Genomic DNA, 25,183 nt, shown 5'->3' on the forward strand with positions numbered 1-25,183 from the left:
TTAACAAAGGAATACAGGCTATCACTGTAGCAAAACGTACATTACACACTTATTTTATATTAATCATCCTTATTTACTGTCAGAACTGGACACTGAATTTAAACTGAAATTATTCTTTCAGTCATTTAAACTGGATCAGTTACAGTTATATTAAACTGATGATTTATAACAACAGCAAATCATAATATTTTAATAACTAATCAATTCTTACTTTCATTAATTTTAGACAAACTCCCTGAATCTATAAAAGCTTCAACAGAAATTAGCAAGGCCTAAAAACCTTTACAACTTAATTCTGGTTGTCAGACATTAAGTCATCCTTGGCCTGGTCCATGGCATGCTTTGGGGGTAATTATATATTTTAGAAATTAGAAACTGGTGAAACTTTTTCTCCACCTTGACGTAAAGCAGATGTTGCAGAAGGCCGGACATGGTGCACAGGCATACAGACTAGCATTTGTTTTTGACTAGAAATTGTTGTTACCAGAGATTTTGTAAAATATTAGAGGGTTAGTGTTACCCACAAAATGATAACATTAAGCTGGATATTGTTTGTTGTGTTTTCTTTTATTTATGTATTCCTCCAGTGCAGAAGTCACAATGTACACATTCGTTGTTGCTGTAGTTTAATTCTCAGAATTTGTTGTTTTGGGTGTTGTTGTTTTTTTACATTTATGTGTGTATACATGTGTACATGCGTGTGTGTGTGGTCAAACTGCAAAACACAAACAACTCAAAATTACTAAAGCAGTATTGCCCACATAACCAAATGCAATTTAGAACTAAATGCAATTTAGTACTAAATACAACATATATTGCTTGAACATCCCGACAAACAATACAAACCGGCAAACGTCTAAACAACATATATATGCATTAGCATTAGCCGTTTAGGCGCTTCGGCGCTAATTGCAAATAGCGAACTAAATAACAACTCAAAAAATATCAATTCACTTAACATAAATCACTCACCACGCTGGGGAATATATAGTTTTGTTATTATTATTTTTTAAACTAGAATTTTACTATTGGTCTAGCAAGGTTTAACATAACAACATATCTTTTCTCTCAGTGTCCTTTTTTCTCTCTAACTAACTTTTTTTTCTAATCAATCCCCTGAGCACACCGTACTAGCGTCCTTAAAGGGGCAGCACCCAACATCCCGGCCCCAATGACCCGAACAGGTCATTCAAACAAAGGAAGGGTGATGTCTCCATTAAGCTATTTCAACTGAGAAAGTCAACTAAGACTGGCTTCCAGGAGGCAGATTTTGTCAGCCGGACGGTTGAAGACACCTGCCTGTGTTTTCACTTCCACAGTACGCACAAGTCCATCTGCACCTGGATATACTTGAGTAATCAGACCTAATGGCCAGTGATTGCGTGGTGTGTTTTCTTGCAGAATAAGCACAAGATCTCCTATTTGAAGATTCCGCTTTGGTTGTAGCCATTTTTGACGCTGCTGCAATGCAGGTAAATACTCCTTGAGCCATCTGCACCAGAAGACATCTGCCAGATATTGCACCTGGCGCCATCTACGTCTGTAGACGTCTTGTTTTATGAAGGCTCCTGGAGGTAGAATTGGACCAGAACGGAGTAACAACAGATGATTTGGTGTGAGTGGTAGAGGATCTGTTGGGTCGTCTGAGAGTTTAGTGATTGGTCTACCATTGACAATAGACTCAACACAGCAAAACAGTGTTGTCAACCCCTCATCATCTGGTGCCTGCTGTGCTAGGACAATGCTTAGAATGGAACGGACGGTGCGAATTTGTCGCTCCCAAACACCACCCATGTGGGAGGCGGCAGGTGGATTAAAGATCCATTTTACATTCTTCTGTAGCAGATAATCAGAAATCCTTTGTTGATTCCATTCACTAATGGCTTTCCGCAACTCTCGTAATCCACCGACAAAATTAGTCCCGTTATCCGAGCGCATTTCTGTGGGTGGGCCTCTCCTAGCGATAAATCGCTGTAAAGCATTGATGAATGAGTCAGTATCGAGAGTGTGCGCAACTTCCAAGTGGATGGCTCTCGTAGTGAGACATGTAAACAAACATCCATACCTCTTGAGTTCACTGCGAGCCTTCTTAATCAAGAATGGCCCGAAGTAGTCTACCCCCACACGAGTGAATGGAGGCTCACCTGGTGTTACTCTAGAGTCGGGCAAGTCTGCCATTTGCTGGATTTGTGGCTTGGCTCTTAACTTGCGACACTGTAGACATGACTTGAGAGTTCGATTGATGACAGCACGTCCCTTTATTATCCAGAAACGTTGCCGAATTTCCGCAAGTACCCGCTCTGGACCTGCATGACCCAAGCGAAGATGGTAATGACTGATAATCAGCTGGGTGACGTGATGATTGTTAGGTAGGATCACTGGATGTTTAGCCTCAAAAGGAATTGGGGCATGTGTTAGTCTCCCTCCCACACGAAGGAGTTGGTTATTCTCATCCTTAAAGGGTTTAAGCTTGAGAAGGGAACTGGTTTTGACTTGAGAAGATCTAAAAGATGCAGTTTGTATCTGGTTGAGAATGGCTAACTCTGCTTGTTGGAGCTCACAAACAGTGATGGGGTCAGAAAGATGCACTCTTGTTTTCTTGCGTAACAAAGCCTTGACACGCAACAGGATAGCAGTAGCCCTTTTTAATCGATGCCAACTGGAGTATCGCTCCAGTAGTCTGTCTATTGCATTTTTCATCACTTGGTTTGGTTTTACGTTAGCTGCATAGATTTCTTTGGCTCCTTTGACCTCTGCTTCCTCCGGCAAATCATTTATGATCGGTTGAGCAGGCCAGTATTCCTCCTCAAGTTGTAGAAAGCGCGGACCAGATACCCACTGTTCACTCGACAAAATCTCTCCCATATTCATTCCTCGAGAGACATCATCCGCAGGGTTAGAAGCAGAATCAATGTGTCTCCACTGGCATGGTTCTGAACTCTCATGTATTTTTGAAATGCGGTTTGCGACGAAGGTCTTAAAACGACAATGCTTGTTGTTGATGTATTGAAGTACGATAGTACTGTCTGTCCAAAAGAAAGTCCTTTCAATTGGAATTTCCAAGTGGCGCTTGATATGCTGATCCAGCTCTGTATCAACTACCGCTGCTAGTAGCTCCAATCGTGGTATACTAACTGGCTTGATTGGTGCAAGTCTGGCCTTTGACATCACCAGCCTGCAAGTGCCACCAATCCTGATGTATGAAACAGCACCATAAGCCAGTTCTGAAGCATCGGAAAAGTGATGGAGCTGGGTAGCTAACAAGCAACTAGTGGATGTTGGTCTGAGACATCTTGGAATTGTCAGTGCTGACAACAGAGGCAAGTCGTTTAACCATCTGTGCCACTGTGCAGCCATGTCCAGCGGTAACTCCTCATCCCAGTCGACTTTCATGCGGCACAACTCTTGAAAGATCGCCTTTGCTTTGAGTACAAAGGGGCTTGCAAATCCTAAAGGATCATAGATAGAACTGGTAGTGCTCAATACTCCTCTTTTTGTTACAGGTTTGTCCACTGCCTTGATGTCAAAAGTGAAGCAATCTCTTTGCACATCCCAAAGAACGCCCAGTGTTCGTTCAAATGGCAAATCCTCTTGGTCTAGGTTTACCTCATGCAGTGATTTTGCCCAGTCCTCGGCTGGTATTGATTTCATCACTTCCTTGGAATTGCTTAACCACTTGGTTAATCTAAAGCCTCCACAGGCGAGCATTTCCCGGAGTTCGGAAGCAAGTTTGATGGCAATCTCCTCTGTTGATACCGACTTAAGATAATCATCGGCGTAGAAGTTTCGCCTCACCGTTTCCACAGTGACATCAGAGAAGTTTCCAGAGTTGTCTTCAGCCACTCGTTGCAAAGCAAAATTTGCAGCACTAGGACTCCAGACACCTCCAAAAAGGTGTGCAGTCATACGATAATGTTTAGGTGGTTTGTCTGGGTCGTCATATTCCCACCACAAAAAGCGAAGCACATCTCTTTCAGCTGGTGGTACTCGGACTTGATAATACATGCTCTCGATGTCTGCATTCAGAGCAACTGGTTCTTGCCTGAACTTGAGAAGAACTCCAAGTAGCTTGTTGGTAAGGTCTGGGCCTTGGTGAACATGATCATTTAATGAAGTACCTTGGTACCGTGCTGCACAATCAAAGACAATACGAACCTTCTCGGGCTTGCGTGGATGTAGCACTGGGTGATGTGGCAGATACCACACACAACCCTCTTCTTTGTCGAGGTCAATGACCTCTTCTGCGTATCCTTTCAGCAAAGAGTCTCTGATACCTTCTGTATATTTCTGACGCAAAGTTGGGTCTTTCTTTAACCTCTTTCCTAAAAGGTCTAATCGATGTTTGGCCATTGTGTAGTTATTAGACAGTCGTGGTGGATGTTCTTTGAAAGGGATTGGGAGTGTGTAGTGACCATTTTCTTTGACTGATAGCTTGTTCCATAAATCCACAACTTGCTCATCAACTACTGACAATGAGTCAGTGTTAACATGCACTGGATCATCCAGTTTCCAAAACCTTTCAACAGCCTGTTGTAGAGAGTGGTCAGCTTGAATGAAATTGGCAGAAATTGATGTTGGACCATCAGCTACTGGTCCATGGAGTGTCCACCCCAGGCCAGTCAAAATTGCATAAGGCTCGCCTGACTCACCACAGCATGTGTCACAAGGAGCAAGTATGTCTGGTTGATCTAGACCTATCAACAGGTGAACTTCATCAACTAAATCAACATCAGGTAAACTAATTTCATCTGCAATTTCCCTCAGATGTGGCCACTGCAACACCTCATGCTGTGTGACTAGGTTCTCTAGACTTATATTCAGGTGATCCCGACAGAGTACTCCCTTCATGAGGTAAGAGTTTCTCTGTTGAGCATCTTCAACTTGTAGATCCACTGCTAGCGTGACTACATTGAGATTTTTGGTCTCCATGGTGTTCAGTTTAATGTTCATTTTGCGTGACTCTAGCTTAAGAGCATGAACTAGCTTCTTAGAAATAAAGGTTCCATTAGAGCCACTGTCAAGCAAAGCAAAGACGTTCATAGAGAAACGGTTATGTTTGTCTGAAACCACTACTGGCAAGATGGGAAGTGCAATCTTCTTTCGACTGACTTCAATTAACTTTCTGGTAGCATGTGCTTGAATGGAGTGTGGCGGGTCAGCAGCTGGCTCATCTACAGAAGCTTGATTAGTAGATTGGCTTTTGTCATTTTTAGAGGCCACAATAGCAGAGTGCAGCCAACTGTTGTGTTTTTTACCACATCCAGGCACTTTACATACCCAGCTGCGAGTACAGACTGTGCTGCGATGACCTTTCATGAAACAGTTCAGACAGAGTTGGTTTTGTTGAACAAAGGCTAAACGCTCTTGAACAGACAGAGCTCTAAAGGCTTGACATTGGTTCAGAAAGTGTCCCTCAGAGCATTTTGGACACTTAAATCTTAATGTTGTCTTTGGTGTAGACGACATTGTGGATTCATTTGTAACAGACAATGTTGCGAATGTCTGCCTTTTATTATTGACACTTGACTTAGTACTTGATTTAAAACTTGTTGGAGAGTTTCGAATGGCAGGACTAAGAAGATTCCTGAAGATAGGATCTGCTCTCTTAGCAGCTTCCGATTCAACAAGACTGACTATGTCATCCAACTTTGGCAAACGGCCAGACTTGATGATCTCATAGTTTATTGTGAGCCATCTTTTCTTTAAGTCTTCAGGTAGCTTTTCTACAATCTGCAGCAAAGTGCGTCCACTATTCAGCTCTTCCTCACACTTCATTGCCTTTAAAGTGTCTCTGCAACTGCACAGAACATCAGCGAAGCTTTGCAACTGCTTGCTGTCTTTAATGTCTTTGTAATTAAGCACCTTGTCAACCCATGCTTGTGATATTGCATATGGATTGCCAAACCGTCTTTTCAGAATAGCCATAGCTTCTGCATAGCCCAGGCTAGAGTTGGGGTTGTACAAGCAATGTGAGATAGCATCTCTCGCTTGGCCGACAGTATACTGATGCAGTCGAGTGAGTTTCTCTTGATCTGGCACTGTCTCTTTATCTATCACAGAGGAGAACAATCTCATGAACAGCCAGTATTTTAAGGGTTCTCCATCGAACTCAATGATGTTAACAGGTGGTAGATGCATGGAATCGATGTGTGACTGATATTGTTGTTTTGACAGCTCTAGTAGTTGGCATAAAGAATTCTCATTCACTGTTGAGAAGGATGGACGAAAGTTAAGGGATGGGTTACCTGAGACAGGAGTTGAAAAGTCTTTATTTATTGTTAACTCAGCCTTTCGACGATTTTCTTCCATCTCAGCATCTTTGAGTTTCAGTAAGCCTTTCAGTGCATCCATTTCACATTCAACATGCTGAAGTTGTAATTTAAACTCTGCACGCAGACGTTCATCCTGTTGAGCGATTAGCATGGAAAACGCTTTCTTTTCTTTCTGTCTTAGATTTTGTAGCCCTTGAAGCTGGGTAGATAGCTGTTCTACAGAAGACATTGGAGGGTTAACAACTTCATCAAGCACTGGCTCTTCCTCTTGGAAATTAAGTGCATCTGATGATTCAATGCTTGGATCCTCCATTGATGGCTGAAAGTTGTCTAGCCAGATCAGGACTGTATGTTGCAGGTCTTGAACATCACGCAGGACTGATGTTAAATAGCCCTTAGAACATCAAGGTCATCATCATCCTCTAATGTTTGTTGGTATGTGTTGTGAATCTCATGAAACCGTATTACAGCCTCATCCAAAGCAGCAAGTTTACTTTCCACCTCTTTGGGCTGGTTACAGTTCATAAAAGTTGTGATCTGTGTCATCAAGCGTGTCACTGCAGCCTTTGCAACTCCACGTTGACGCTTGAGACACGTTTGTTGTTGCTCAGGTGTTGTAATTGTTTCTGAATCTTCCTCCATGTTGTCATTAATCTTCTTAATTCCTCGTGTTTGACTTTAATGTTACCCACAAAATGATAACATTAAGCTGGATATTGTTTGTTGTGTTTTCTTTTATTTATGTATTCCTCCAGTGCAGAAGTCACAATGTACACATTCGTTGTTGCTGTAGTTTAATTCTCAGAATTTGTTGTTTTGGGTGTTGTTGTTTTTTTACATTTATGTGTGTATACATGTGTACATGCGTGTGTGTGTGGTCAAACTGCAAAACACAAACAACTCAAAATTACTAAAGCAGTATTGCCCACATAACCAAATGCAATTTAGAACTAAATGCAATTTAGTACTAAATACAACATATATTGCTTGAACATCCCGACAAACAATACAAACCGGCAAACGTCTAAACAACATATATATGCATTAGCATTAGCCGTTTAGGCGCTTCGGCGCTAATTGCAAATAGCGAACTAAATAACAACTCAAAAAATATCAATTCACTTAACATAAATCACTCACCACGCTGGGGAATATATAGTTTTGTTATTATTATTTTTTAAACTAGAATTTTACTATTGGTCTAGCAAGGTTTAACATAACAACATATCTTTTCTCTCAGTGTCCTTTTTTCTCTCTAACTAACTTTTTTTTCTAATCAATCCCCTGAGCACACCGTACTAGCGTCCTTAAAGGGGCAGCACCCAACAGTTAGAATCAGCTGGACCCGAGATGGTGAGACTCAGCTTAAGCAGACCTTGGTAAGGTTCTCCTGACCAGGAGATGATCAGGTGCTGTAATGTCACCAATGATTAGGGATGTTTTTGTTTCTTCAGTTTCTGTGTTTGAACCATTCATTCATTATTTTATTCATTTATTTTCTACCGCTTATCCGAACTTCTCGGGTCACGGGGAGCCTGTGCCTATCTCAGGCGTCATTGGGCATCGAGGCAGGATACACCCTGGACGGAGTGCCAACCCATCACAGGGCACACACACACTCTCATTCACACACACACACAACGGACAATTTTCCAGAGATGCCAATCAACCTACCATGCATGTCTTTGGACCGGGGGAGGAAACCGGAGTACCCGGAGGAAACCCCCGAGGCACGGGGAGAACTGTTTGAATCATATTTATAAAAACTCAGTATAATGAAGGATTGAAGTTCTTCCCTTCTCAGTGTTAGGTCCTGTTGTGCAGAAGCTCAAATGCCAGAAACTGAACAATTTCATGTGAGGAAGGTGAAATAATGTGTAATGTAGTTTGAGAAAATAAGTAATTATAAAAGTTTAATTGTAAGAAAATAATAATAGTTAAGATAGTTCAACAGTAAATGTAAAAACACAATAAAGGCATTGAAGGTGGGAGACAGATGTTGGCTTTCCTGAAATAGAAGACATTTAAACAAACCCAGCAATGACAATAAGGAAGTTCCAATCCTGGTACTGTTATGAACACCTCCACAATCCGAGAGAGTAGTTTGTCCTGGAGTTAGAGAGATTCTTCAAAGGATGTTGCACCATCTCACTTGAACTGATTTGCCTACTGGGATAAATAAATCAAGTGCAACTGGTCTGAAGAAAATGCACACTGTTCATGCAGAGAAAAACTCTCACAAAGCAGGCAGACCAAAAAAGAGAAGCACAACTCACAATGACGCAAGCAGTGGCTCAAGCAGTCACATAGAGGAAGAGGACAAAGCCCTCATCACTCCTCACACTGCACCCCGCAACCTCCGATCTACCAGCACTGCTCGACTGGTTCCACCATCTCTCAGAGTAAGAGGCAAGTATACTACAAGACTCTTCTCTGTTCTGGCACCAAGGTGGTGGAATGAACTTCCCCTAGAGGTCCGAGCTGAGTCACTGGCTATTTTCAAGCGTGTGGAAGACCTACTTATTCAGGAAACACTTCAGCTAGCACTTCTTTCCTCATCTTTTGCATTAAAAAAAACCTTTGACACTTTTTCATTGTAACTTTGAACAAATGTTTTAAACTCATGGTATCTTAAGTATGTAACCTAGTGAACCAGCATTAATGTATTCAATGTAAGAGATTTAAGCACTTATGTATGTCGCTCTGGGTAAGGGCGTCTGTCACATGCTGTAAATGTAAATGTAAATGTAGGACAACCTCGAGGAAGAGGAGGCAGAAGAGGAGGCAGTGGGGTGAAGAGTGTGTGTGAGGGGTGTGTGTGGGGTGAAGAGTATGTGTGAGGAGTGTGTGGGCATGCAGCATGTTGTGTAAGTGTCCATGATAGAGGGAAGAGAGACACCAATGATCTTCTCAGCTGTCCTCACTATCCGCTGCAGGGTCTTGGTACAGAGATGGTACAGTTCCCAAACCAGACAGTGATGCAGCTGCTCAGAATGATCTCAATGGTCCCTCTGTAAAAAGTAATCAGCATGGGGGGAGGGAGATGTGCCTTTCTCAGCCTTTGTAAGAAGTAGAGACACTGCTGGGCTTTCTTGGTGATGGAGCTGGTGTTGAGTGACCAGGTGAAGTTCTCTGCTAGATGAACACCAAGAAATTTGGTGCTCTTGATGATCAGCGGAGAGTATTCGCTCTGTGCTCTTCTGAAGTCCACAACCATCTCTTGTTTCAGCAGTGAACAGCTTCTTAAGCAGGTGCTGAGGGATGATTGTGTTAAATGCTGAACATAAGTCTATGAACAGCATTTGTATGTATATGTCTTTATTATCCAGGTGTGTGGGGGCAAGATGGAGGGCCGTGGCAGTGGCATTGTCCATGGAGCAGTCCGGATGATACACAAACCTCAGGGGGTCCAGGGAAGGTGGTAGCTTGGTCATGATGTGCCTCATGACGAGCCTCTCAAAGAACATCATTACAATGCGAGTAAGCGCAACAGGACGATAGTCATTGAGGCAAATGACTCCCAAATCTAAAAAATTAGAGCACCTGGTGATCCTGAAGAGTGGGGCTTCCTCCAAGATTTATAAGTGTAAATGATGCAGTAATACAGAGAGCTCCAACTCCTACAGCTCACTGATAACTTGTGTACACATAAACAATGTGAATAAGACACCATTGCATTGCTCTCTCATCTAGCAAAAGATCGACACAAAGCGAGCTTGTCAAAATTGCAAGCTAGTACACTTAGCTTGGGCTGCTAATCTGATAATATACAGTTCTGGTCTTAAATAACAAATTAAATAAATGTTTGCACTAAAAAGTGTGTTATTTAATGTCTAAGCATTGGAAGTTTTATGTAGCTTTACACACGAGACAACAGTGAGGTCACTAGATGCCTACAAGAGACAAACAACAAGTCCCAGAGGAAACCAGTCACTGAAGAAGGAGAACTGAGCTCAGGAGAAATCACACAAGTCCAAAGGGTCCAGAGAAATGAATCAGGACGCAGTGATGTTAAAAACAAACATTTATGTTCAGTAACCTGGTGAATGGACCACATGGTGTACAATATAAGCAGCTCTGGATTCTGTTCATTGTAAAAACAGAAATGTTTTTTCATCACAACTACCAGATGTTGTGTACATGCATACGTACGTACAGAAGACTAACATTTTATTAGAGATTAATGAATAAAATTAGTTAATTACAGCAAGGAAAGGAAAAAAAACTCCAATCTGAAATGAGAGAAATGAGGTTAGACAATGGGGACGACACTGTAGCTGCTGATTCCACACTGATTGTTGTTTCTCTGGAGTCTCATATATCCTCCTTCTCCCCAGTTAACACCCCAACTGGGAAAGAGAGAGAGGGGCATTTTATCCAGTGGGGTCAGAATCCATCATTTTCTTTCTATATCAAAAAAACTTAATGTGTGTGTGTCTGTGTGTATGTGTGTGTGTGGTGCGTGTGTGTGTATGTGTGTGTGTGGTGTGTGTATGTGTGTGTGTTGTTTGTGTGTGTTTATATGTTTGTCTGTGTGTGTTTATATGTTTGTGTGTATATGTGTGTATGTTTGTGTGTGTGTTGTGTGTGTGTATATGTTTGTGTGCATGTTTGTGTGTGTGTGTGTTTATATGTTTGTGTGTGTGTGTGTGTGTGTATGAGTGTATACGTGTGTGTGTGTGTGTGTGTGTGTGTGTGTGTGTGTGTGTGTGTGTGTATGTGTGTGTGTGTTTAACCTGTTTTTGATCAGCCAGTATTGTTGCCCATCTTCTTTTCCATATCCAACCACAAGAACTGCGTGATTCAGTGGTTGAGCTTCAGAACAGTCATTGTAAATACCTAACACACACACACACACACACACACACACACACACACACACACACACACACACACACACACACACACACATTAGACTAGTGGAACCTACTAAAAAGTCATGAGGTCTTTAATATTAAGCACATAATTGAGCAGTCAGTTACAAAGGTGGACTGTTCTTTAACACCAGGATCATGTGTTTCTCCATAAAGCATTTACAGTGTTCATGTATCTGTACTAACTGTTGGCTCAAACTCATGGAGGAGTTCAACTGTAGTATTTTTACAATATTAATTAATTAAATAGCAGATACATGTAATAATTGTGTGTTTAATTAAACAGTCCATTGTTCAGAACACTTTCATTATCTAATATAACGACACAATCATCATATCTGTAAAGTCTTGAACTGTTCTGTTAAAAAACTGCAAAACACGTCGGACAAAAATACTACAGAAGACACTAGTGTTATTATTACAGGTACAGAGACACTAGTAACACTATGGTGTCATTTTTACAGCCATCTCTGTCAGTGTGACATACAATAATTTACTGTAACTCAGACTCAAGACTTTTACTTTGCAGTTGTTTATTTTAAATGTTTAATTTAAATATAGTAGGTTTGAGGTATTAATGATCCATATGCACATACAGTTCATTATAAACAGCTGACAATTGTCCTGTGTGTCTCACCTGTCTTGTAATGGTAAAATGTGGAATTGTTAGCATTAATTCCTACTGCAACCGGCCCGATGTTAGCCACCACCTTCTGCAGCTCAAACTCATTATAACGCTGAAGAACCCGGAAACCAGAACAGCGTCCATATTTATGACTAGGGAAGCAAACTCCAACCTACACAATGAGATATTATGTGACAACAAGGTTATATGTGTGGATCATTCTTATTAAACCGTTAAAACAACATTAATAGTAATGATTTTATATAACGAACATGTAGATAAGAAATATAACAAAATGTCATAATAAATATAATAATGTTAACGTTGAACAATTTTATTTCCTGTTAAAAAATTCTCATCACTGCAGTGGGTCTAAATATCTGACTGTATGTTATGTGGTAAATTAAACAAGTAACAAATGACATATGTGTAACCAGGTGGGAGACGCTGACATGTCCTGCAAGAGTCGACAAACAAAACAAATGTGTAGCCAATGAGCAGAAAGGGGCGTGTCTTCTCAATATGCGGGGGAGAGAGTGTACAGTGCGCATGTGTGACATTAGCATAAAGGGGCGTGTCTTGTCATTATGTGGTAGAGATAGTGTACAGTGTGCATGTGTGACATTAGCATAAAGGGGCGTGTCTTGTCATTATGTGGTGGAGAGAGTGTACAGTGTGCATGTGTGACATTAGCATAAAGGGGAGTGTCTTGTCATTATGTGGTGGAGAGAGTGTTCAGACATTAGCAGAAAGCGATTGAAACAATGACATGGTGGATACCTGCCGTTACGTCTGCCTCGGGTTCTAGGTGTTGAACGTCGTCTTCCGCATGAAACGGAGCTAAACCTTTCATGGTACAACACACAGTACTACAAAAACACATCTGTATTACTGTAGTATTACTCATTCTGTTCATTTATTGATAAAAATATACCCTCGGCTAGCTGCCCCAGCAGGTTCCACCATAATAGTTGCCTAGGTTACATATGTATGTGTGGGCGGAGCTATCAAAACAGGGGTGACACCCATTTGGGTTTCTGTTGTCTGTTGTTTTGGTGATTTCAAATGTCAACATTGGCTTTCAAACAACGTGCACCGCTCCTTTAAAGGTAGGGTCTCCGTACCAACCTGTGAATATGTGGCCAACTTCCTGCTCCTTCAGTTCTCTCCAGCTCTGGAAAGCTGATCCTACATTAACACGTCCTACTTCTTGTCCTTATCATAAGTCTTTCTTCTCTTTTCTTTGTTTTTATCTTCCATGTCAATGTTAAAACCGCTTTCTGCTAATGTCACACACGCGCACTGAACGCTCTCTCCGCCCATATTGACAAGACACGCCCCTTTCTGCTCATTGGCTACACGTTTGTTTTGATTTTTGTTTAGTTTGTCGGCCCAACGCAGCTTTCTGAAGCATTTCTCAAACATCGGAGACCCCACCTTCAAGTGGGATTCAAACTCATGACCTTCTGGTCAGTAGTCCAGCACCTAGGTTAGTTATTTACTTTTACAGTTTTGTCTGGAAATGAGACAGATCCGTTCTGATGTAAGACAAACTTTATTAATTTTCAGTAACTCCAGATTAATTTTACTCTTCCTACTTTAATTTCCCCAAATCTGTATAATTAACTCTGCACTGTTTACAATGTAGTCTGGAATAAAAGATCTGTTTATTGAGTCCTGTGTCATAACTGATACACAGCCTGGGCTACAGATTAAAATTAAAACTGTAATAGAAAATAAATAAAATAAAACTATTAACTAAATATTCATGAATAATAATAATAATTAAAAATTAAGTCTCCGTGACTGATGTTCTCACCATAACATTTATTAAGGACTGTTTACACACAGAGAGAAATAAAGTTTGACTTTGAATGAAATCCTACACACATCTACAGTGCCTTCGATATGGGTACCAGGTAAAGAGACCTCTTTATATTCTTCTGTTCTTTTGTCATCCAGTAATGATTATTACAGATACAGGTTGTTCTGCAGAAATCTCCTTCTCTTGTGTATTTACTGAGGATGCTTCAGTCCAGATGAAATGACTTTTAAGACAAAGTGGAGATGGAGAATGCTAAGCCAGTTTTGGAAGTGGGAAAGTGGGTCTTTGTATCTACGATGGAGATCTCTTACCTTGGTCAACACGAGGTTGTGCTGGACCAAACTAATTGTTTCATGTAGGTGCTGCACTTCTATATATTACTAATTATTGCATTTTTACATTGCATAGAAGTAACTTGGGATGAACGTAAATGACTGAATATGTGTAGGAATGTATAAAAAATACCTTTTGTTCATAAGGGTAGTCAGCGTCCTTACTGATGCCCCTGTGGTTTATTATGTAATTAAAGGCATTAGTCAGGAGGCCTCCAGAGCAGCCACGGTTTCCCTCCTCAGAACTGCAGTCCACCAGGTTCTGAACACTCAGAGGAACAAGACGACCCTTCTTCATCTTCATTTGAGCTTCTAAAGCTCCAACTGCACTGAACGCCCAGCAGGCATTGCAGTCACCCTACACACACACACACACACACACACACACACACACACACACACACACACACACACACACACACACAGAGCAAAGATGAAATCAAATGTAATTGTTTCATTTACATTTAATTGTTTACCAAAGAAAAGCAGATATAATATTTGTTCAAAGCCCCTAACACCCTGTACATATTTACCTGGTCCTGTACAGGGGAGACAAATCCATCCTCAGTCCAGTTCACACTGGGAGGGAGAGAGGAATCACTCAGAAAGGTGAAATTATCATTAGCATCTTCAGAAGAAAGATTATCCACCCTCAGACCATTCAGTTTAGCATTGGCTTCGTCTGCGGTCTACACACACACACACACACACACACACACACACACACACACACACACACACACACACACACACAGGGGAAAAAGAAGGAGGTTATAGCCCTGTATATAACCCCATGGGCATCACAGAAACACAAGAACTGGCCCACACCATGTCTGAAAGGTGGTTGATCCCAGTGGTAAAGGTATGTTGTCCTGCTGCAGCTTCTTCATTGTGCTTCATCACTTCCAGAACATTCTGCTCCCAGATTGTTCTCCTGTATGCTTCCTCTCTCTGACACACAAACCCACAACATAGTCTTACATTAAAACAAAAGAAAACAGTCAACACAAAAAAAAATTTCATACTTCATGTGGAATGGAGCTTTTATTTTTTTCATAAAACGGGACTTGACTTCTCTAGTGACGTGACGTGAAGAGACATACGTCTAAGTATGGTGACACACACACAGCAGTGAACACACACACCGTGAACACACACCCGGAGCAGTGGGCAGCCATTTATGCTGGAGGAGCAGTTCGGGGGGTTCTGTGCCTTGCTTGACACCTCAGTCGTGGCCGGCACGAGACTCGAACCAACAACCTTAGGGTTAGGAGCCAAATCCTCTAACCATTAGGCCACGACTTCCCAAACAACGTCACGGCGTGTTCTGTATTTAAACTCATTTAGACTTGTTTTGGTCTCAGACATTGTTCTGTGACCTGTTGTGGTGGTAATCCTCAAACTCCTTGTGGACACCAGCGGTGAAGGAAAATGTTAAGCTGTAAAAGGAACCTTTGTTAACTTGTGGAACTCCAGAAGCAGCAGACAGACAAAGTGTAGTGCAGCTGAGAAAGCAAGAACTCAGAGACTATTGGAAGTGTTCAGTGAGTTCACAGAAAATGACTTTCATTCAACCTTGTAGACATTGTGGCAAAGAGCTGGAGGACTCAGAGGAGCATTTACCCATCATTAGGGCTGAAGTTACTGAGGTAGATTAACTCTTTAATGAAGGGCTGCTGGGGTGGATTAGATTCATCCAGAAATCCTGGCTCTTGATGTTAGTCTGATTTTCACATTTTTGGTGTTCCTGTGGAAGATAGTGGAGCTTGTGGACCTCAGACATCCACACAATGGAACTTCATGGAGGCCGTTCACATTTCACACTTTATTTATGAAACCAAAACTATATTCATATCATATAATATCAGTCACTATATTGTTTATATATTTATCTGTAAATTTTCCCATTTTATGGTACAATTAATTCCAGTTTATTTCCATTTTACTCCACTTTTAAATTCTATTCCTGACTCTTCTGACTCGGACAGTCGTACAGAACAATTCACCACATGCTGTACTGTGTATGATTGTGTATGTGACATTTATTTAATGTATGTGATTATTTAATGTATTAATGTATAATAAGATAATAACATCTTTTGTGAAACAGTTGTGTAATTTATATACATATATTAAATGGTTAATTAAACTTCTCACCACACTGCTGTAATTTTTATTGAATTCTTTTTTCCAGGACATCCAGTAGTCATGTAGATTCATATCACCACAAACCTCAGAGACCATCAGAGCCAGAAACAAGACGCACCTCATCATACCTGTGAACTGAAAGGAACAAAAGAGCTGTGACCTTTTTATTCTCTTTATTCTACACTACAGGAGGAAATGATCTCATTACAAGCTTCATTTCACTTTCCTTTTTGTCTCTTAATCTAGAATTAGTTTAGTTTTAAACAGGAATGTATACATCAGGTGTCATAGTAAATGTAAAACAAATGCATACATATCTACACACACACACACACACACACACACACACACACACACACACACACACACACACACACACAGTTCTTATGGTTAATATAGGTCTGATGTAGTCTTATGTATGCCACAGCAGTGTAAGGCTTTCCCTCATGCAGATACAGACTTGCAGTGTTGGGAAATGTTCAGCCATCAGAATGTGTAAAAAACATGAACTTTTTGAAAACAAGAGTTTGATTTTGACACTGATGTCCTGTAAGTGGAGGATCTGCAGACTGAAACACCTTGATGAGATCAGCTAAAAATAATCAGACTGGTCTTTACAACTGTGCAGAGCTGAAAAGCATCTCAAAATGATTGATGAGCTACAGTAGCAGAAGGTACATCAGGTTCCACCAAGAACAAGAACCTGAGGCTATCATGGACACAGGCTCACGTAAAAAAGAACCCAGCGTGGTCTTCTGCTGTAGCCCATCCAGCTCAAGGGTTGTATGTTTTGTACATTTTGAGATGCTTGCTTTTCTGCTCAACATACTTTTTGAGTTGTTATATCCTTCCTGGCAGCTTGAACCATTCTGAGCATTTTCCTCCCACAGAACTGTCACTCACTCAATGTTTTTTTTTTGCATTTCATTCAGTACAAACTCGACTCTGTGTAAACTCTGGTGTGGTTGAAAACCTTTTTGTCTAAACTATAAATCTGCAAGAAATGTTCTTACCTACTGTCTGTCCTCTCAGCCTGCCTGTATGTGTGTGTGTGTGTGTGTGTGTGTGTGTGTGTGTGTGTGTGTGTGTGTGTGTGTGTGTGTGTGTGTGTGTGTGTGTGTGTGTGTGTGTGTGAGTTTTTCCTTCTTTACTGCTCTGTAGTTATTGCTCACTCAGCGTATCAGGTACATTCAGTCACTGAAGTCAGGATGTGGTCTGATGTTGAAGATCACATGATTACGTATCAACAAAAGGCTAGAAGGAGGAAACAGAAATAAAAACACACCTCATTTTAAATACTGATGACTATTAAAGCTTATTAATAAAGTCTAATAAAATATTTTTTTAAAATTACTATAGAAGTCGTTTGCAGAAGACATTTTTCCCATGACTAAACATCCAACTGGATGGAAGTGTGTGTGTTACAAACAGTACATTTATTATATTCATGTTGTTATCTACAGCATTATCTATCAAATTGTTTGCTTCTAAATTAGTAATCTAAAATTTCTGCCTCAATTTTTCCATAAGTAATAAATAATGAAGTCATTTCTGCTGGAAAAAGATGTGAGCTTTTCTACAGTGTTTTCTTTTGGACATCAACGGCTGGTAGTAAAGTCCACTGATGTGTTGGGCAGTTTTCACCACCTGTACTTTGTGGTCTGGGGCTGTGCAGTTCCCATAGCAGACTGTGACACTGATGGTCATGATGCTCTCACTAGCACAGCGATAGAAGTTCACCAGGATGGCTGAAGACAGGTGATGTTTCTTCAGTGTCCTCAAAGAGAACAAGCGCTAGTGAGCTTTCTTGACCAGGCTGGAGCTGTTAGTGGTACAGGACAGGTCCTCTGTCATCAGCAAACTTTATGGAATTAGATCCATGCAGTGGATGTGGCCATCCGAGCGGATGTGGCCTGACGTGACATGCTGGAGTCTGTTGGTCAGAAAGTCCACAATCCAGTGACAGAGGGAGGTGTTGATGCCTAGATCCCAAAGTGGAAGGGATGACAACATTAAATGCTGAGCTAAAGTCCAAAAAGCTGCCATCTGCTCCGGGACCTTGCGTGAGTTGATCTTGTCCAGTGCAGCATAGACATCAGAGAAGGTGAGTGTGAGCGGCTGGTGGGTTTCAGAGGGTCTGGTTTTAGTGGCCTTCTTCCTGTTGTTACTGTTAAAGTGAGAACAAAAGTCATTTAGCTTGTTCAGGAATGAGACATGTGGTTGATGGGGGAAGTTGCTGGGCTTATAGTCGCTGATGGCCTGTATGCCCTGCCACATGCATCAGGGTCAGAGTTGGAGAAGAGTTCCTCCATCCACTGTCTTGTTTAAGTAATTAAAATCAAAGGCAGCCTACAGGTGAGCAGTCTGTTGTGTGCTAATGGCTGCATAATGTTTGTTCATAGCAAGCTTGGCATCTGGGGGTAAATAAGTATTATATATAAGTGTATATAAATGTATATAATTGTATATAAGAATATAAGTATATATAAGTGTATATAAGAGTATATAAGTATATATAAGTATATATAAGTGTTTATAAATGTATATAAGTACTGTATATATAAAATGTGCTGTAATTCCTTGCTAATGATGTAAATACCTTTAACATAAAACTTAAAGTCAAAGTAAAAGTAAAATGCTGTTATGAAAATGTACAAATCCATATGACCACAAAGCACAGGATGGCATTATTCATTGCTGTGTTTCTGTACTGCTTCTGTATGTACACAAAACCACATCCTGCTAAATCTAGAACAGAGAGGATTTATAAAAACAGCTCTTTGTCTCAGAAAACCCAACATTTCTAGTTAAAAGATCTTTGAAACCTTTAATACAATGTCAAGGTTGAGATCATGACAGACTATCTTGTGCGGTGGGAGAATTTTAGAATTTGTAAGACAGATTTCATAAACAATGTAGACTTTTTAAAGCTTTTTTATGTTTCTGATTTCACCCTAGAGCTTGATGCCTACAATCATATACAAACTCCAAACCTATACGACTTTTTCATTGTTGTACAAAACCTGAGTAAACCTGCTTAAGCTTCAAGATGCAGCCAAAATAAATAATGTGTGCACATGTATTTTTAATATCTAGTCTTATCTCTGATCAGGACTTAGGCCTCATCACAGAATTTAGTCGTTTAGTGGTTTGCACGTTTGCCTCACACCTCCAGGGTTGGGGGTTCGATTCCCGCCTCCGCCTTGTGTGTGCGGAGTTTGCGTGTTCTCCGCGTGCCTCGGGGGTTTCCTCCGGGTACTCCGGTTTCCTCCCCTGGTCCAAAGACATGCATGGTAGGTTGATTGGCATCTCTGGAAAATTGTCCATAGTGTGTGTGTGAGTGAATGAGAGTTTGTGCCCTGCGATGGGTTGGCACTCCGTCCAGGGTGTATCCTGCCTCGATGCCCGATGACGCCTGAGATGGGCACAGGCTCCCCGTGACCCGAGAAGAAAATGAATGAATGAATTGTTAAAATAGTAAATTTTGAGGTCTGATCTCCTGTTAATTAATATCAGTGCAACATTCAATGCCACAGGACAAAAAATCTCTTAAATTAAAATGTAAATATAAATATTGTAGTTAAAAAATTGCTCTGTTTAGGTGTCAGATTCTACTCAGTCGAGTTCACTGATTATTATTTACAGACCCCAAGGCCATATTCTTAATTTTTTCATGAATGTGCAGTTTTCCTTTAACATTAGGCTGTTTCTGTATAATAAATTTATTTTGATAACCCACTGAGACCAGTGTGTATGTCCATGCTAGAAGCAGTAGTCTTCATAATAGTAGTCACTCACAATGGTCAAGGAAGGCATCAGGAAGGGCATCTGGCGTAAAACATGGCAGATGTAAACAGGCGAGTCATCAGTGTGAATTCCATACTAGATCGGTCGAGGCCCGGGTTAACAACGACCGCCACCGGCACTGTCGACCTACAGGGTGCAGGTTGCGTTTGTTCCATGATGCACCTAGAGTATAATATGTCCCAAGGCTGTCTACAATAGAATGCATTGTAGAACAAACTTGGATAGTGTTTCTTGGTTTGTTATAATGTTTGCATCTTAAAAACTTATTCTAATACTGTTTGATTATTTGAAGGACTTTTTATTTGTAATTTTATTTTTATTTTACATATATTACACACTTTTAATAAAAACAAGGCCTCTCATTGTGAGGATCCTGAAAAAGACAAAAAGGTCTAAGTCTAACTCCTTCATTTAAATATTCAAACAATAGATTAAGTAGAAGACATGGTAGAGGAGCCTTTGTTAGAAGACAGAGGAATTCTCATCTGTTGCCTGGACAGGGTAACAAAATTCAGCCTCTCGACCTCTGCTCAGTTTCTGGTTCCCGGCGAGTACTCGGGGAAGTCTCAATGAACATACTAGTCAAAGTCTTTCAGAGAGAAGTTCCAAAGTTTATTAGGAAAAGCAGGAGTATATAGTCGTACAAGAAAAGGAAGGGTGTAGTGGGTGTGTGTGTTGGTATGTGTGTGTGTGCATCTGTGTTTAGGTGACCTCTCAGTTACCCAAATGAAGTCAGATCTTATAAGGATGTGAACCTATACTTCCCTTAGTTCCCATGGTTGGTAACATAAAGAATGATTATGGCAGGGCCATCTGTTGTAAGACTAATTATGGTAGGGACAAGAGTGTGTCTGTGTGTGGGGGGGGGGGAGTGTATGTGTATGTGAGAGAGACAAAGAACAATGTTCTCTGTATAGAAAGTCTGCAACATTACCAGAAAAAAATTGTTTTATGCAATTGTTCTCACACCATCTGTAACGGCCACTTTAATATCGCAATGGTTTATGTGTTACTGTGCCTTTATGAGAGTTCTGCTGACATATGTGCTTAGACTGGTGAGTGCGCATCCGCCAGGCAGAGCTAGCGTGAAGTTGAATATATACAGACGTGTTGTTGTTTTTCTGCCTTTTAAGTTGAGCAAACCAATGTTTTTCTTTTCTTTTGTGACGGGAACCGAGTGTTTTTGTTTCTACTTCGCTATTACTCCGTTTATATGTGTGTATGTTGGATGTGATTGCTGAAGAGGATGAAATACAATGGCTTTTTGGGATAACTTGCTGTTTGCCTCGAGTGTTTATTCCCTTTTTAAGTCACCTTGTTTTTCCCCGGGTCAAATCTAACACTCCGACCACGTTAAAAATTGTCGCCCGAACGACTGAATCTTTAAGTTCCCTTGTTGGATGTATTTTTCCATTGGATTGCTGGTTCCTAACGATTAACGTCTGCTACCACCTGCATAAATGTTGGCGTTTGTTTCGCCACCCCCTTGGTGAGGATGATTTCCACGAATGGTGAAGTTTTGCGTTTTTTTTACAGCCAGCGAATCGTGTTGATTAGCATGCTAATAGTGGTCAACATGCGGTCGGCCACCGCCATTTTGTGTTACTGTTGAGTGCTTCAGTTCGACAAAATTGTGTGTATTATCTAGTAGAATTCTCCACAATACTGACAATCCATGTGGTTGTATGGTTTTTGGATGATATGTGCTAACACTTGCTGAGCGAAGCTGTGTTATATTGTGGGGTGAATTTTTCTGTCTGGTGCATCAAGTAAATATCTTTATGCTGGTTGTGTTACAATATTTCTGTGATATATTATTGTCTACATAGTGTGTATTTTATTTTATTATTATTATTATTATTATTATTATTTATTTTATTATTTTATTTTTTCATTCCAAATAAGTCCAGTTAATGGTTACTTGTGCTTGTGTGCAATATGGCTTCTCACCCTGACCTTGAGTTTGATTTAGATGACAGGTCTGCATTCGATGATTCCCCCCTCACAACAGGGGTGCAGCAACATTTTGGCGACTTGAGGACTCAAGTGCAACAGTTACAGGCTGAGGTGAGGGTCCTACGGCGGTGTGTCTGTGACTCGATTGACCTTCAGAAAGGCATGTGGGAATGCATAGAGTGGAATGAGAGTACAACACCTGTTAGACCACATCACACTCCATTGGCCAGTTCGACCCCTTATGGTATGGCAAGCAGCCAGCCATTGGCCCAAAGGTTATTGCCTTCAAATTCCTGCTATGAGAAAACGCCTACTGTTACGAAATCATAGACTGTCAGTCTGAATAGCACAGTAAATGCTCTTTCCTCATTGTTGTTACATTCACGACTTGAACCACCTGTGTTTGCTGCTTATGGCTCCCTGAGTCCTGAGGAATGGCTTCAGACATTTAACAGTTACAGAACCTCTCTGGAACTCACGGATGCACAAATGCTTCTTGAGCTTCAACGTTTCTTGTGTAAGGAGCCTAGGAGTGGTTCTCTGTACTTTGCACCCAGGTAACCACTTGGGCTCAGTTCTGTGAGTGCTTCAACATTGTCTATTTACCGTTGGACAGTCAAGAACGTTTCCTGAGGGGTATCTTAGATCGTAGGCAAATGCCTGAGGAGCCCCTACCTACCTTTGTCGCTCACATGCTAGGCGAGTTCCGTAAACTGAAAACCCCTCCACCTCAGCAAGAGCAAATTGATGTGATTCGGAAACATGCACTGGAGAAATACAGACTCGCACTTTATGGCACACCCATGCCATTGGCCATGGACCTTCTTTTATCGGCTCATGAGCTTCATGTGGTTCTTGGTCCAAACGTTGGTTGTTTGCCTAAGACACAACCTAACAGTGCACCAGTTAAAGATGTCCATTGTTTTAAATGCTCTTTGCCGGGTTTTACTACTTGTACTTGCCCAAACATGCTAGGTCATGTTGAGGATGTGGCTTCTACGTCACACTGGAACACTCCTTTCAGGGGGAAAGTAAATCTTTACGGGCATGCTTTTGATGCCACTCTTGACACCGGTGCATCCTTGTCCGCAATACATTCGGCTGTAGTTTCAAACTTACCTGTGGGGTTGGCACACATGAAATCTTGGTCTTCACCCCCTGTTCAGCTTGCAGATGGTGCGCCTTTCTGCCCACTTGGTTTAATCTGGCTGTCGCTGGGTTTCATGGGTCAGCGCTTTTATCAACGATTTGCTGTTTTTGGAAATCTTTCCTCTCCAGTTGTCCTGGGGATGAATTTCTTGATCAGATCCTCAGTGACTCTTCATATACCCTCCAGTACTGTAGTCCTGGGTGATGTTTTGCCACCTTCAGAGGAGATAGAGGGTATAAACTTGTTGGAAATCTCGAATGTCTCATGCTTGGGAATTGAGTCTCCCCTCTTGTCTGACAAAGTTAATGAGGCTGCAATTGACATGGATCAGAAATGCGTGCTTACTGAACTGCTTGATACTTTTGGAGTGTTGTTCGATGGTCATCTGGGTCACACATCTCTCTGTACATGAGATTGATACTGGAAACGCTAAGCCAGTTCACCTTGCCCCTTGCCGTACTTCTCCTGCCAAGAAGGAGTTAATTGAATCTTAAATCAAAGATATGCTGAGGGAAGGAATAATCGAACCTGCTTCGGGTCCTTGGGCCGCCCCGCTCGTAATTGTTCATAAACCGTCAGGAGAACCCAGGTTTTGCGTTGACTATCTGGCACTTAATAAGCTCACGGTTAAAGACTCATACCCTCTTCCGAGGATCGATGAATCACTAGACTTTTTGGCAAGGGGCAGTTTCACCTCCACAATTGACTTAGCCAGGGGCTATTGGCAAGTGGCAATCTCAGAGAGGTCTAAGCCTATGACTGCGTTCATCTCTCACTGTGGGTTATACCAGTTCTGGGTCTTGCCGTTCGGATTGTGCAACGCTCCATCCACGTTCCAGAGGCTGATGAACTCTGTCCTTGCTGGGCAGAGTCTTGTGCCGTCTACCTAGACGATATTGTTGTGGCATCACCCACTTTTGACCACCACATCATTGACCTGAAGGATGTTCTTACAAGGCTGGAGATTGCAGGCCTGTCGATTAAGCTTGCAAAGTGCCAATTCTGCAGAAGCGAGCTCACCTTTCTTGGCTACAATGTTATGGCAGGGGGCAATCCGGCCATGTGTGGAAAAAGTGAGAGCTGTGATTGAATTCATGCCACCCACTTGTGTCAAACAAGTCAGACAATTTTTGGGTCAAGTTACTACAGACGCTTTATCCATGAGTATGCTCGTCATGCAGAACCTCTCTTTGCTCTTACCAGGACGGATGTTCCCTTTGTTTGGTCCAGTGAATGTCAGGCACCTATGGACTTCCTGAAAGCTAAGCTGACCTCTGCACCTATCCTGGTGTTTTCCAACTTTTCGCTCCATTTCTTTGTCCATACTGATGTGATGTGATGTGATGTGATGTGGGCTGCTCTCATGTAAAGAGACGACAGGGGCAGAGATGTTGTGGTGGCTTATGCAAGTCGCACCCTGCACAAGGCTGAAAGACCGTACGCTACCTCAGAAAAGGAGTGTTTGGCGGTCATATGAGCCTTAGAGCACTTCCGGTCGTACATTGAGGGTCTTCAAGTGACTATTTTCTCAGACCACAACAGCCTCCGTTGGCTAATGTCTCGCCCTAACCTCTCTGGCCGGCTGGCTAGATGGTCTCTGCGGTTGCAGGACTTTGACTTTGATATCAGTAATAAGCCTGGAACATGTAACCTAGTACCAGACGCTCTTTCCTGCAACCCAGTTTTTTCTTGCGAAACCCAGATGGACATTCTCCCTGATTATGCTGTAATCGGTGGTCTGGATTTGCGTAGTTTGCCCCTGGTGATTTTCTCTGATAGAGAACACCTCAGACAAATGCAGCTCAATGATCATGATATGGAAAAGCTACTGCGAATGTTGGAAGACCAGGTGGAGAATACGGAAGGAGAGCTGTCTCGATTTGAAATCCAGGATGGACTTCTGTACTTTGTGGATAGCAAGGCATCCTGTAACCTTCACTCAATGAAGCGTCTCAAATTGTATGCGCCTACAGCCATGAGGAGGAGTTTGCTTGAATACTATCATGACCACCCGTTGGCTGGACACTTGGGAATGAGCAAAACGATTGCTAGGCTGAAACTTCGGTTCCATTGGCCAGGCCTATTGTCGGACGCTAAGCAGTATGTCGCCTCCTGCCCAACATGCCAGTTCACAAAGCCTAGCCAGAAAAAGCCTGCTGGTCTTATGATCCCCATTCACCCTCAGAGGCCCTGG

General features: G+C 41.6%; 1 protein-coding gene and 1 gene segment (V, D, J or C); both read right to left on the minus strand.

Annotated features, from left to right (window-relative positions):
• LOC113634003 overlaps window positions 1–25,183 on the minus strand; it is a 94,532-nt gene that overhangs the window by 18,411 nt on the left and 50,938 nt on the right.
• Window positions 10,282–17,106, minus strand: LOC113634015 (cathepsin S-like). Of its 2 annotated transcripts, none has more exons than XM_047819842.1 (8): window positions 17,090–17,106; window positions 16,086–16,211; window positions 14,757–14,879; window positions 14,462–14,617; window positions 14,062–14,286; window positions 11,784–11,943; window positions 11,009–11,111; window positions 10,282–10,621 (listed from the first exon to the last, which is right to left on the minus strand). In XM_047819842.1, the coding sequence occupies exons 2-8, from the start codon at window positions 16,200–16,202 to the stop codon at window positions 10,525–10,527; spliced, it is 981 nt and encodes a 326-aa protein (XP_047675798.1). In that variant the 5' UTR covers window positions 16,203–16,211; window positions 17,090–17,106; the 3' UTR covers window positions 10,282–10,524. The 2 variants fall into 2 exon arrangements, with proteins under 2 accessions (XP_047675798.1, XP_047675797.1); XM_047819841.1 differs by lacking the exon at window positions 17,090–17,106 and adding an exon at window positions 16,906–17,014.

The sequence above is a fragment of the Tachysurus fulvidraco genome, chromosome 10 (assembly GCF_022655615.1).
Source record: "Tachysurus fulvidraco isolate hzauxx_2018 chromosome 10, HZAU_PFXX_2.0, whole genome shotgun sequence".
NCBI lineage: Eukaryota > Metazoa > Chordata > Actinopteri > Siluriformes > Bagridae > Tachysurus > Tachysurus fulvidraco.

Excerpts from the sequence above, each read along its gene's own strand:
- LOC113634015 (XM_047819841.1), bottom strand. The coding sequence starts at position 16,953 with ATGCTCAGAATGGTTCAAGCTGCCAGGAAGGATATAACAACTCAAAAA. Across the intron at positions 14,287-14,461 it reads TCTCCCCTGTACAGGACCAG|GGTGACTGCAATGCCTGCTG; the intron begins GTAAATATGTAC and ends GTGTGTGTGTAG. Across the intron at positions 11,944-14,061 it reads ACTACCCTTATGAACAAAAG|GTTGGAGTTTGCTTCCCTAG; the intron begins GTATTTTTTATA and ends CTCATTGTGTAG.